Raw genomic sequence first — 12,963 nt, forward strand, 5'->3', positions numbered from 1 at the left:
CTGTCCGGCCAACTCGGGGGTGGGGGGCTGAGGTGTGGCAGACAGGAGAGGGTGTAGTGCGTGTGAGTCCCACAGGATACTGTACATCTGCCGGCACGGCACGCGGGACTCATGCCTGTCCTTTAGGACCCCACCCCCACCACCGCGTTTGCATAAAGCCTCTGGGGGGCAGACAGGGGTCCCTTGGGACTTCCAGCCACACCAGTGACAGCTGCGCCCAGGAAGGCCACTCCCACCACGCACCCGCAGGTACCTTGCCTGGTGCGCACTCGGTCCCATCCAGCGGGGGCCCCTTCTTGGTCTTGCAGAAGTACGGGTTGTCGGGGTGGCTGCACCACAGCTGCTTGCAGGGCTCGAAGGTCCTGAACTGCGTGGTGAGGGCATGGGTCACTAGCTGGACCGGATTCCCGGCTCCGGCAAGTCGTCCCGAGGACCAGGGTAGTAATGGGGAGAGAGGTAGGTACAGTGGACCCCAGGGTTCAGGGCACCATGAGGAAGACCGCCAGAGCCACACCTCCACGCTCAACTCCGCGCCCAGTGCCATGGCCTCCAGGGACCCCTCCTCTCCGACAGGGCACTGAGCAGGGGCCCAGCATGTCCATGCTTCTTGTCACCCTCCACCTTTGCAGAGGTCCCTTTGTCACTAGGCTTCAAGGCTCTAGGGAGGGTCTGGGCCTATGGTGCCCCTAAGCCTGTATATCCAGACAAGGTGGAGACGCCATCTCTCTCTAACTTGGACACCCGGCCATACCAGAGGCCACTAACTTTATGTTTTGGATTGTCCGGGGAAGCCTGGCTGACGTCTTCAATGCTCTCTCTTATTATTCCCCACCAGCCAGACCAGCGTCCTACAGACACAGACAGCAATTGGGCCCTGAAATCCCACATCCTGCTCCTCTGCCCCGAAGCAGCGCTTTGTCGGCCCACGCGTCTCAGTACGGCCTGGGCAGTAGGAAGGTGACCACACACAGGGCCTCTTGGTTCTGCTGAGGAAGGAGGGGTTTTCATTTCCTGGATGAGGGGTCTGAAGCACTGGAGTCACCAAGCCCTGCCCCCAGCAGAAAGCCCCTCCAGTGAGAATGTCCCCTCTTCTCTGAGCTCCAGCCTGGGCCCAGTTAGCAGTAGCCTGTTTTTTTTCCTGGGTGGCTCCAGCTGATCTCCAGCTCAAGGGTGTCTGTCCGGCAGGATAGGGACAGGGTTATGACTCTGTACCCATGTCCTCAGGCATAGGGGGCCAGGGGACAAGGAACAGGCCCCCTGGATACAGGTGATATACAGGTCTAGGAAGGGGACAGTTAGACCAGAACGTCCCACCAACGCCATGGAGGGTGTGGGAACTGCCAGGCCAAACTGACACCTGATCTGACACCCGGATCGCTTCACAGAAAAGCGCTTCAGGTGACCAGCCCAGCCCAAATCCCACCAGCCGCCTGCCCTCTCTGTTCTACTGTTTCCACCTTTCCAGGGCTTCCAGTCTCAGGCCACCGCACACAGCTGCCCCCTACAGGTGGGACTGGGCAGGGCCTGGGCCCTGTTCACTGCATTCCCCCATGGAGGCTGGCACTCAGCCTGTAGTGCCCTGGAATAACCGGCCTGAGACACAGAGGGACACCACCCTGGCAGAGGCCAGGTGGGCACTCACCGCCAAGCAGGTCTGGTATCCAGCGCCAAAGTCAAAGCGGCACTGCTGATCCATTGAGTAGTCAACCCCGGGCAGCTCTGGGGGTTGGGGCCAGGTGGGCTCAAAGGGGTCGTCGAGGAGGCAGTCGTAGGAGCTGCGGGCAGAGACGACGGAGGTGAGCCAGGCCGAGGCAGGAAGTTTCAGGCTCTCTCTTCCCAGGGGTCAGGCTTTTAATGAGCAAAGATGCCTGTGTGGATCTGCACCCAGTGCCCTGCACCCAGGGTTGGCTCTTCTGGGGAGGACAGGCTGCCCTGAGCATGCCCCTCACTCTGGACCTCACTGCCACCAGTGATTGCAAATGGGAGGGCTCCATGGTGACCACGTGCAAGGGCACCAGGACTGGGGTTAGGAGCTCAGCATGTGGCAGGCATTGCGGGTCAGTTCTTTCTTTTAGAGGGCCATGCTTTAGCCAGGGCTAAGGGTTGTAAGGGTTGGTTAGTTCCAATGTGAGGGCTTGTTCTGCGCTGAAAGAAGAAACACCAGCCTCCCCCACCCCCACCCATGCTAGGTGCCATGGGAAGCTGGGGCTATACCGCTGTCTCTGCCTGCCCCACCCAGTCTACTCGGCCCCACCTCAGGCCTTGAGCTCTTGAGTCTAACACTTGTCCTGTGCCTCAACATTCCTGGACACCCAAGCCAGGACCTGAGTGGGTGCTCCTGGGCCAGCAACAGGAGTGTGGACGTGTGGGGAGAACGAAGCACCCTCCTTGGCATGCCTCTTCACTAAGACCTTGAGAAAGCAGCAGGGACCCACCCCCAACCGGTGGCTCCTAAACTCAAGCATACATGTGTTTGACTCATCCTGATTCCTGAGTCCAACCCAGGCAGGTTCCAACTTAGCCTCTTGGGTGAGGCCAGGGGATAGGACTCTCTCTTTCTCTATATATATTTATTTTGTTTTTTAACTGCCAGAGGGTGCATGCATTCACGAGAGAGAGAGGCAGAGAGAGCGAGAGAGCAAGCACTCCCCAATGAGGCATGGTCACATCAGAATCCCTTCTCTTCCATTTCTGCATCCTGATGGGATTTGGGGCACACACGAACACATTCCTGGCATATTTTTCAAGCCTCTGAGCCAGGATTTGAACCGTAGTCAGTCATGTGGTATCTGGTTCCCTTAACCATTAGGCAATAGGGCTGGCCCAGATAGGAGTCTTTAATAAGAATCACGTGCCAGTGGTCACCCAAGCACACTTTCCCACATCAGTCTAACCCACCTGTGATGCTAATGGGGTGTTTCAGGTCAGGTGATGGGTAGGGAGGGGCTAGAAGAGTCACAGAGGAGTCAAGTTGGGTGGCAGGGGTGGAGGTGATGACCGAGGGGAGACAGCGAGCATGGAGCCTCTGCTCGGAGTGGCAGGGGGTGGAGGTGACCTACGGCAGGTAGCGGCTGAGCTCCAGCTTGCTGCAGCGGGACCAGTGGAAGCGGTGGAAGGCAGCCTGCACCAGGGGCGCCATGACGCTGCCCAGGCTGGTCTCGTCTGTGCAGCCGTTCCCCTGACCATCATGTTCCATGCCGAGCCTGGATGGGGGGATAGGGGGCCCTGCGTCACACCCAGGAGCCCACCCTGGAAGACCATAGGCTTCTGTGTCTCCTGGCCTGTCTCCTGACCATGCAACAGGAGGAACACCCATCTCCACAGCTGCTGGGTGAAGCTGTCCCCCAGCGGAGCCAGGCTCACTCTGCCCTCCAGGTCTTTGTCCTGCTGTTCTCTGCTCCAGAATACACCTGGCCACTCCTCAAGCCCCGCCCACATCCTCACAGCTGCAGAGGCCAGCTGAGCCTTCCTCATGCTCCAGGACCCCACTCCCACCACAGGCTGACCTCCACATTGGGGGCTGCCTGTGACAGCAGATGACCTGCATGCCATGCACTGTCTTCCCATCAGACTGGAGGCCTTTGCGTGCAGGGCCTGGTCTCATCCAATTCCATTCAGCCCCATTTATGGATCCCTCGGTGTGCCTGGCTCTTACACTTCTCCAGGACCCTGCAGAACTCAGCACACAGCTTTTCCGGGGCAGGCACTGACCACAAGGATTGTTCACATGTCAGCCTGCCCTCCACAGTTAGTGTTTAATGCCAAGCAAACCTGGCAGCTCCGGTTTCTTTGACATGTGTAGGTACTGCAACTGGCCTTGACAACACATGGGCAACACATGGGCCTCTAAGCTTGGCCTTGTCTTCTCTTTCCATGGGGAGGGCCCTCTGCTCAGTGAAGAGTAGATGCCCCCTGCCACATCAGGAAGACAAGCCCCTGGCTCCAGAACCAATGGAACCATTGGCTTCCATGACAAAGAGCTCTGAAGTGTCCCTCATGTCAGTCTCCATGTCATAGGTCCTAGGAAAAGAGGCAGGCCCTGCTCTGAGGATCAGAGCTGGGTGAGATCCACAGGCAGGTGGGGAGGGGCTCTGCAGACCTCAGACAGCAGACACCCCAGGTGCTGGGGCTCAACCGACCCCCTTTCCCTTCTTCTTCCAGCTGCAGAGAAAGACCCTGGCTGTGTGTGGCTAGGAGGGGCAGGCTGGGGACTGCAGCTCTTAGCTCTGCCCTGTGGACAGACAAAGCCAGTAGGTATGACTGTGGCATGTGTGGGTCACCACCTAACACACCAGACAGTGGCTCACTGGTTGCCCAGCATGGAGCTTTATTTATTTATTTTTAACACTGATCCCTTTTCTGCCTCTTTTTCAAAAAGTTTATCTATTTATTTCTTCCATGAATGACAGACAGACAGGATGCCCAACAGGGAGCATCCTGATGCTATAGTCTAACCCCAGCCTGGCCAGCCCAGAATCGTGGTCACATGCATGCCCAGCATGCTCAGGGAGGTCTCTGGACATGAACCAGGAACCTGTTCACATGGATTGCCTTGCAGAATATCATGTTTTACCATGATGCCATTGTCTAGCCCTATCATGTGGCTTCATGAGGGTTTCTCTGCCCTGCTGTCCACCGGAGCCCTGTTTGTAGAACTGGATCTGGCACACAGTGGGTGCTTAAGAAACAGGTTAAATAAATGAATGAACATGCACTAAGCAAAACCCAAGCCCAAGGACCAGGTGAGCCAGCCTCTGCCCAGCCTGCTGCCCAAGCTCCAAGCGTGCCTGTTTAGGATGGGCTTGAGCCAGCTCTCCAGCAAGTGCCGAGCACCGGCATGGGCTGGAATGTCTCTCAGCAGGGCCTCAAGGTGTGGACCACAGAGAAAGTAGGTCTGGACTTGTGATGGGGACACTGCCACCCCCAGAGGCTGGGCCATGGCTAGTCCCCTATGACCCAGGACTTGGAGGCTGGCTCCAAGGCAGGCCCAGAATTGCTGTGGTTCTCAGGACAGGGTATCCCTCCATGGGCAGTTCTGGGAGGTCATGCCTCAGGGCGGGCTAGGGCACAGGCACTGGGGCCTGATCCTGGGCAATGCCTCCCACATCCACAGAACTCCTTGGTGCTCACGGCACAGTCCACAGTCACAGAGTTGCCAGCCCTGCCCATCACCCTGGTATGACTTACACATGGCCAGTCTCATGGGCCACCACGAAGGCCGAGGAGAAGCCATCCTCATGGTTAAGGGCACAGCTTCTCAGGGGGTGGCACATGCCAGTGACAGGTGCATACCCTGATGGGGAGAAGGAGAGAGGGCACAGAGAGGTCATGGGAAGGTGAGACAGGATGAGCCAAGGTCTGTGCACAGCTCGGCCACTGCAGGAATGTCCTTACCTGGTCACCACCAGAGGGAACCTGGAAGAAGAAGGATATTTGCAAAATCCGACCTGCCACAAAGCAAAACTGGGCCAAGCTGCCCCAGAGTCCAAAGGCTTGATGGTTTCCCCCTCAGCCTGCAGCTTCCCAGAATTCAATGCCTTCCCCTACAGCCCACCCACCTCCTAAACAAGGCGGCAGGAGCCCGGGCAGGTCCTGAGCCTGTGCACTCTACTGGCATGCTGCCTCCCTCTGTCCTGCAGTCAGTCAACAAACAAGCTCCGAACTTTCTGTGTGTGAGTTGAGGCGGCACTGTGTTAGACACTGTGGGTCCGAAGGGCTAGAGTTCAAGGAGCAGGTGGGGAGTGAGCAGGTGGGGAGTGAGGAGTGAGGTGGGGAGTGAGGGAAGGATAGCAACTAAGAGGTTGAAGAGGACCAGGGAATGACTGAGGGGGGCACTGGAGGTGGGCCTGGAGGGCAGGGGAGACAAGTCTCTGGAGGTCAGGGTTAGGTCCACATGACACGCAATGGGCCTGGCATGGAGCGGCAACAGTTGCTCAGAGCCATTACCTGGTGGTGTGTGAGGCCTGGGTTCTAAGGGCCGCTTCCACACTGCCCGGGGCCGGTTACCATGGATGGCACAGTCCGCAGGAGCTGGCAGCAGGTGCTCTCTGCCTCAGCGTGTAGCCGATCGGCAGGGGTAGTCCCCCGCCCCCGCGGGGGGGGGGGGTTTTTTGTTTTTTTTTTTTTTCAGGCTTAATTCACTTTATTCTCGCTGTATGAAAACCCTAGGTTGTGGCCACAGCTGGAGCCTGGGTCCTCTGCACAGAGACTCTGCTGTGGGTCTTGATGAGATGGTCGGTGAATTCCTGAGAGGGAGACTTGGTGAACACGGTCTCTTTCCAGAGGTCAGGGGTCAGACAGCTGTAGGTCTTGGAGATGCATCAAAGGTGGCCTTGGCGAAGTTGCCCAGGGTGGCAGTGTAGCCCCAGGCTGAGATCGATGCCAGCCATCAGCAGCAGCTTCTTGGGCACAGGAGTAGAGACAATGCCAGTGCCTCTGGGGGCAGGAATGAGGCACACCAGCACAGAGCCACAGCAGCTGGTCACCATGCAAGGGACAGTGTGGGACTTGCCGATCTTTAGCCCCAGGCTGAGATCGATGCCAGCCATCAGCAGCAGCTTCTTGGGCACAGGAGTAGAGACAATGCCAGTGCCTCTGGGGGCAGGAATGAGGCACACCAGCACAGAGCCACAGCAGCTGGTCACCATGCAAGGGACAGTGTGGGACTTGCCGATCTTGTTCCCCCAGTAGCTTCTCCACGCTGGGACAGAGGAGCGATGGCCCCTCCTTAGAGCACTTCACGCCCAAACTGACATGGCCATTGTAGTTCCTGATGGCGACAAATGCCTTGAACCTGGTCCACTGGCCAGCGCGAGTCTGCTTCTGCACGGGCATGATCTTCAGAACCTCATCCTTGAGAGACGTTCCCAGGAAAAAGTCGATAATCTCAGACTCCTTGATGGGCAGGGAGAAGAGAGAGATCTCCTCCAGGGATTTGATCTTCAGGTCTTTGATCAGGCGGCCCAGCTTGGTGACTGGGATCCCTCTTTGTCCTCGGCCTTGCCTCCCCGAGCTCTGCGGCAGTGGCCCTAGCCCTGACCACTGGGGCTGCTGCAGAACCCTGCATGAAAGCCACCCCAACCTCTTATCCCAGGACGCCCAGGGCCTCGAGGCCCTGCTGCTGCACCAGTGTCATCTGCCATTTGGTGTTCTCTCGGAGAGGAAGCTGGATGTTCTTTTCTTTGATGCATTTCAGGGGAATAACAAGAGGCTCTAGCAGAAGGGTGGTTTCTGGGGTTTCTATTGTCCTGGGGGTCTGGGAGTTGCTTTGTGTGCAACTGAAGTACACACATGCGTATGTGTTTGTGCGTCTATGTGTGAGTGTCTATGCCTCTGTGTACACATACCTGTCTAGCTGGGTATCTGTGCATGTGCCTGTATGTGTGTATACGGTGTGTCTGTGTCTATATGATGTTAAAGCTGCATGCACTTATAGGCTGATATCAACTCTGTCACAGACATTTCACGCGCCCCTTGGCCCTTTTAGCAGCTCTGGAACGAAGGAAGGCAACTATCATTTTCCTTACTCGACAGCTGAGAGCCTGCAGCAGGGAGAGAGCTTGGGTCACTGGGCTCGGGAGGCGTGGAGCTGGCGCGGAGCACAGACTTCCTCCTCCACGGCTCACCCGCCCTACCCTCAGCACCCCAAGGTCTGAGATGAGGACGGAAGGACAAGGTGTGGGTAGAAGCATGGTTTTTTGGGTTTGTTTGTTTTGTTAAGGTTTTTACCACACAGCGCATGTGCTTGCCAGAGAGAGAGACAATGAGAAATCACCCCTTACACCCACCCCTGAGAGGATGGCCACACTGCAACCCCTTCTCCTTCACTCTCCTCCTGGGATTGAGGGCACGCCCACACATGCACCTGGCATGATTTTCAAGCCACCAAGTCCGGCGCTCAAACTATGGTCAGTCATGTTGTTGAAGTCCAGTACCTTAACCACCACACCAGGCCCTGTCTGCTCCAGCTTCCTTGCAGTGGGGCCTGGGACAGCCCATAGGACTCTAGGCCCTGTGCCAGGCCTCTGCCTGTGGCCTGCAGCCTGCATACCTGGTCATGGCAAATATAGTACCTTGCATACCTGAGGGCCCAAAGTTCTGCCGGGTGAGGAAGACCACATGGTCGTGGTGCTCTGCATGGCCAGGATCCTGGCGCTGCTGGGAGGACGCCCAGCGACACACCTGCTCCAGGCTGCGCGACGGGTTCCCACGCTCGATCAGGCTCAGGGACTGCAGGGTGGGAGAGCGGCAACAGCACAACGAGTCTGTCAGAGCCTGAGACCCAGCTCTCCTCCCACTTCTGTCCAAGGCCACCCGCTGTCCCAGGCCACCCGCTGTCCCACTCCCGTGCTGCTGACACTCATCCTCCCTGCTCCAGGGAGGTTCACACCCCAAGCTCTGGGCTGGATGTGTGTCTGTGGACCTTGACACACAGCATCTCCACTCCAACTAACATGCAGGCTGGGCTGCTCTGAGTGTCTCCTCTACACTTGTGTCTTTGTCTCATTTAAATCTCACAATAGCCCCAGGAGGAAAGTTCTGGAGACAATGAATGATTGGTCCACGATTGCAGGGCCCAGGGCCCCAGGGCTCAACCATGCCTCTATTGCTGTCCCTCTCAAGCCCCAGTTTTCCCATCAACTCCTCAAGGTTTCTCAGATCGAGGGAACCCCCAAATCCCCACTCACCAACTCCAAATGTCTCCGCACTGGAGCCAGCGTTCTAATGATCTCAGGGTTGTGAGCCAGAGACAGTTTCCTGAACTTTCATCCCTCTACCCTGTACCCTAGCTGGCCCAATACTGGCCTCGTAGCACTTTGCCCTCCAAACCTGCCCACTGATGGGGGCTTACCTGCCGGTAGCCAACCATGATCAGGCGAACAAGGGCGATGTTTATGTGCGCTCCCAGGGACTCGTCGTGGTAAATCTCATCAACCTGCAAGGAGGCGAATGCAGTCAAGGGGAAGCAAACGTTTGCTAAGGACCTGCTGTGTGCCTAGGACTGGGCACTGTACCTAACATGGTGACCCACTTCCCCACCGTTACCTTACCAGACAGACAGTCTTATCCCTACTTTATAGAGAAAACACTGAAACAAGAGAAGCAAAATAACTTGCCCAAAGACACCCGGTTAAGCTGCAGAGCTGGGGTTACAATCCCAAACCACTTAATTTCAATCCTGGTTCTTTCCACAGAGCTAAACTATGGGGTGGTCTGCTCTCCTACTCAGCAACTCTGACCGAAACCATCTCCGAAGAGCCTCTTAAAAACCTCACCTGGCTCAAGGAACACAGTTCAGGCCCCTGGTCGTGACATCTCCATGCACATTTCTAATTGCCCAGATTCACTTCTGCCCTGCAGTGCCTGGGCACCGTGGATGAGAGAATAATCTAGGGCCTTGACCAGCAGTAACAGCATGGCCCGAGAGCTGGTTAGGAATGCAGAGTCTCAGGCCCTCCCCAGACCTCCTGAAGCAGGTTCTGAATCTTTGAACAAGGTGCCCAGGGATCCTTAGGCATGGGCCAGTTTGAGGAGCACTGCTCAGGATCATCCTTTTTTCTCCCAAGCCCAGGGGTCTAAGAGGCAGTGCTTTACACAGTGCATCGAAGTATCTAGTCCTCAGTACCCTATATCCAGGAAGCCCCTGAACAGTCTCCAAGGTAGATGGACACACACACTCCAAGAATAGGCGGCTCACCCTCTTCCAAAGACGCCCATCTCCTGAGTGGCCCCACGGGACAGTCCTGATTTTTTTTGTTTTGAATAACTTTATTTTTCTGAATATAAGGCATTTCATTTCCCTTCGCCCAAAGGGTTGAAAGTACACAAAAAGAGAAGAAATTTATGTCACCCTACCGGCTAGATTATAACCACCACCATTAATATGCTTCCTGCTATGGACATGTGCATTCTATTTCACAAAATTGGAATCGTGCTGAACATACTGTCCACACTGTGTTTGCTTCAAGGAGCCTCGTTCTGTGTATCTGTAATTTCTAATGTCTGCAGGGATGGGCTGATGTAGGTGGGGTCTTCAAAAAGTTCATGGAAATGCATATTATGAAAAAATTATGCATGGATTCCCTTTTTTTTTAAATCAAAATGAACTCATACTTTAATTCCATTTTTCCACAAATTCTATGAAGTCCCCTCATTGGACCTTCAGAGAGGAGAAATGACTTGCTCAGCATGAGTATGAGAACAGAGCAAGAGCGAAATCACTCCTGGGGGGGTCCTAGGTTCAAATTCCAGCTCTGCCCCTTATGAGCTGGGTGGCTCTGAGCAAAGCAGGCAACCCTTAGAACTCTGTTTCATTTTGTGCAGGATGAGGTTAATAATGGCCATCACAGGACTCACTGTGTAAATGTCTGGGATCCACGAGTGAGCCACGCCAGGCACAGAGGCCCCAGGCACATTCAGTGACAGGGAGGGAAGAAGAAGTGGAGCCTGTCCCAAACTCCTGCCTGCCAGCTCCTGGAGTTGGAAAGCAGTTTCACGCACAGTCATTCTCACCTCCTCAGCCTCCCTTGCCCTTCAGCCATCGATTTCCTTTCATTCACAAGCAAAGAACCAGCCTACAACTCACAAAGGGGTTGCTGTCCATCCGCTGGAGAGGAACAGTGCTTCCAACCATGTGCGTGAGAGTCCTGGGGGTGGGGAAGACCAGAGTGGAACTGCAGACCTGCTCCTGTGCTGACACACCTCTAGGCCAGCCCAGATGGAGCCAGCTGTGGGCACAGGGCCATGGCAGCAGGAGCCACATGTGCCAAAGCCAGTCCTGGCCTGCTCTCCCCAGCACCCGGAACTGGCAGCCACCCCCGTTCATGAATGTGCAGACGTTGGAGCAGCCAGAGTCACACTTGTGCCAGGGGCCTTCCTGGCACCTATGTCTGGATCCATCTGAGTGGAGACACCAAACACTAGTGCGCATGGTGGGAAGGCAGCCCCTAGCCAATGCCCCCTGCAAGGAATGACGAGAGCGCACTGGGTGGTAGGGCATCCTTCCCACCCTCCTCCCAACCCCAGCACCAGCTAAGACATTGGGAACGAAGCACTCCAGCACATAAAGACCGTGTCCTTCTCCACCCACATGCCTCAGGCCTATCCTAGGAGGGGCTGTGAGGTAAGGTGGGGGGTCACACACACACATACACACACACACACTCCCAGATGGGATTCTAACCTAAGGATTTTTTTATTGGTCACTGAAATGATTATCAAACTGCAACAGAGTGACTCTTAAATAACACCCAATTCTCAGCCTCTCCAACACCGGAATATGGTCTTCCTTCCATACGGGCATAGTCATTGTCAGGACCTCCCTGACGTGCTCTGTAAGCTGAACAAAGATGGGTTCATAGGCAATGCATGCTCTACACAGCACGTGTGTGCCCCGTGTGTGCACATGTAAACCTACCAGTTATCCTAAAATACGAGAAGAGAGGAGTCACTGGGACATTTGGGTAGGCACATTTATAGGACCCTTGGGCACCTGTAAGTACCCCAGGTCACTGCCTTCCTCCATGTGTCTCTCTCGCATAGGGTGGACCAGGCAGATGGCTGCCAGAATCCTGCCATACCAGTCACTCTGTCCCTCATTCAGCAGGCCAGATCCACTCAGCAAGGGACCCTGGTTCCACCAGCTGTCATCGGAGCCCAGGACATTGGGAGGTCCTGATGGTGGGATTGGGGAGGGTGCTGCTGCAGGAAGTAGAATCAGAGCTCAGCCGTCCAGTGCTGATGGGAGTATGGGTACGGCCTCCCATGCCACCTCCTACTCCCAGGTAACTGGCCTCGATACAAATGCTGAGCAAGCAGAACGGGACAGCCCATCTGGAGATTCCATGTGCTTCAGCACTCGGATGCAACCTGGAGAACCGGGCATCAGGGGACATCATAGCAGGCTCTGCAGCACAGAGCCCACACGCCCAACCAGGAGTCTGAGGAAAGGAAGATGGCATGTGTGTAAGCAGGAGGCTTGGGAAAGTCTTGCTGGAGGACCATGTGAGAATGCAAGAAGGTGCCATTTATGAACTAAAACCCAAGCCTTCACCAGACCCTGAATCTGCCAGCACCTTGACCTTGGACTTGCCAGCCTCCAGAACCATGAGAAATGAACTGCTCTTGTTTATAAGCCACCTAGTCTAGTATTTGGTTAGACTAGACAGCAGCCCCCATCTGATGGGGAATCTCTGGTGAGGGCTCAGGGGCCTCCCACAGTGAGAAATACTCGCCCAGCCAAGTTGTGAAACCATAGCATGTGGACAACAGTGCTGGAAGCCTGGTTGCAGGTTCAGATCCCCAGTCAGCCTGGAAAAGTACCAGACAGGCAGAGGGGCTAAGATCCTGAGGAGTTGGTGGGGTGGGGAAGGGGGACTGCAGTGTGATAAGACACTGTTGAGGCTGCTTTCTCTTTCTCTCTCTCTCGTACTTTCTATTATGAAAGAAGGAAGGGAGGAAGAGATGGGGGAGGAAGGAAGACAGGTAGGTTTTCTGGGCCACAAGCCCTACTCAGTCTTTCTGTCCACCTACTAGCCTCAAGTTTCTCCCTTGAAGTTTCATTCCTTTCCTAGGGACAATGACCAGAGTCTTTTAGAAATGTCTCTCCAAGCACATCTCAAAGGGAAAATCTTACAGGCAGCAAAACAGAGAAGACAGATCACTTGCCAAGGAATGGCCTTTGGGCTGGGAGTAGGTTTTAATGGTAGCAATGAAAATACTGACTGAGGGGCCAGCAGATGGCGTGGTGGTTAAAGGCACTGGATTCCCACATGGCCAACTGCAGTTCAAATACCAGACCTGGGGCTTGCTTTCTCACTTTCCCTTTCTCTCTCTGTCTCTGTCTGGTCAAATTAAAATAATAATAATAATAATAATAACAATAAGTGGAAATAAATAAATAAATAATTCTCTTTTTTAATCTTTTTTTTTTTTTTTTTTTGAGAGGGTTTTTCTTTTTGGCGT

At 55.1% G+C, this 12,963-nt stretch overlaps 1 protein-coding gene across 3 annotated transcripts in view; it reads right to left on the reverse strand.

Annotated features, from left to right (window-relative positions):
* ADAMTS14 (ADAM metallopeptidase with thrombospondin type 1 motif 14) overlaps positions 1–12,963 on the reverse strand; it is a 92,216-nt gene that overhangs the window by 29,346 nt on the left and 49,907 nt on the right. For all 3 annotated transcript variants that reach the window (XM_027767730.1, XM_027767729.1, XM_006142279.3), the window contains exons 5-10: positions 8,852–8,935; positions 8,082–8,229; positions 5,188–5,293; positions 3,060–3,203; positions 1,643–1,775; positions 254–367 (exon numbers count right to left, since the gene is read on the reverse strand). In XM_027767730.1, the coding sequence (XP_027623531.1) occupies positions 254–367; positions 1,643–1,775; positions 3,060–3,203; positions 5,188–5,293; positions 8,082–8,229; positions 8,852–8,935 (729 nt within the window). The remainder of the gene's footprint in view (positions 1–253; positions 368–1,642; positions 1,776–3,059; positions 3,204–5,187; positions 5,294–8,081; positions 8,230–8,851; positions 8,936–12,963) is intronic.

Source organism: Tupaia chinensis, unplaced genomic scaffold (genome assembly GCF_000334495.1).
Source record: "Tupaia chinensis unplaced genomic scaffold, TupChi_1.0 Scaffold000072_1, whole genome shotgun sequence".
In the NCBI taxonomy this organism is placed as follows: Eukaryota; Metazoa; Chordata; class Mammalia; order Scandentia; family Tupaiidae; genus Tupaia; species Tupaia belangeri.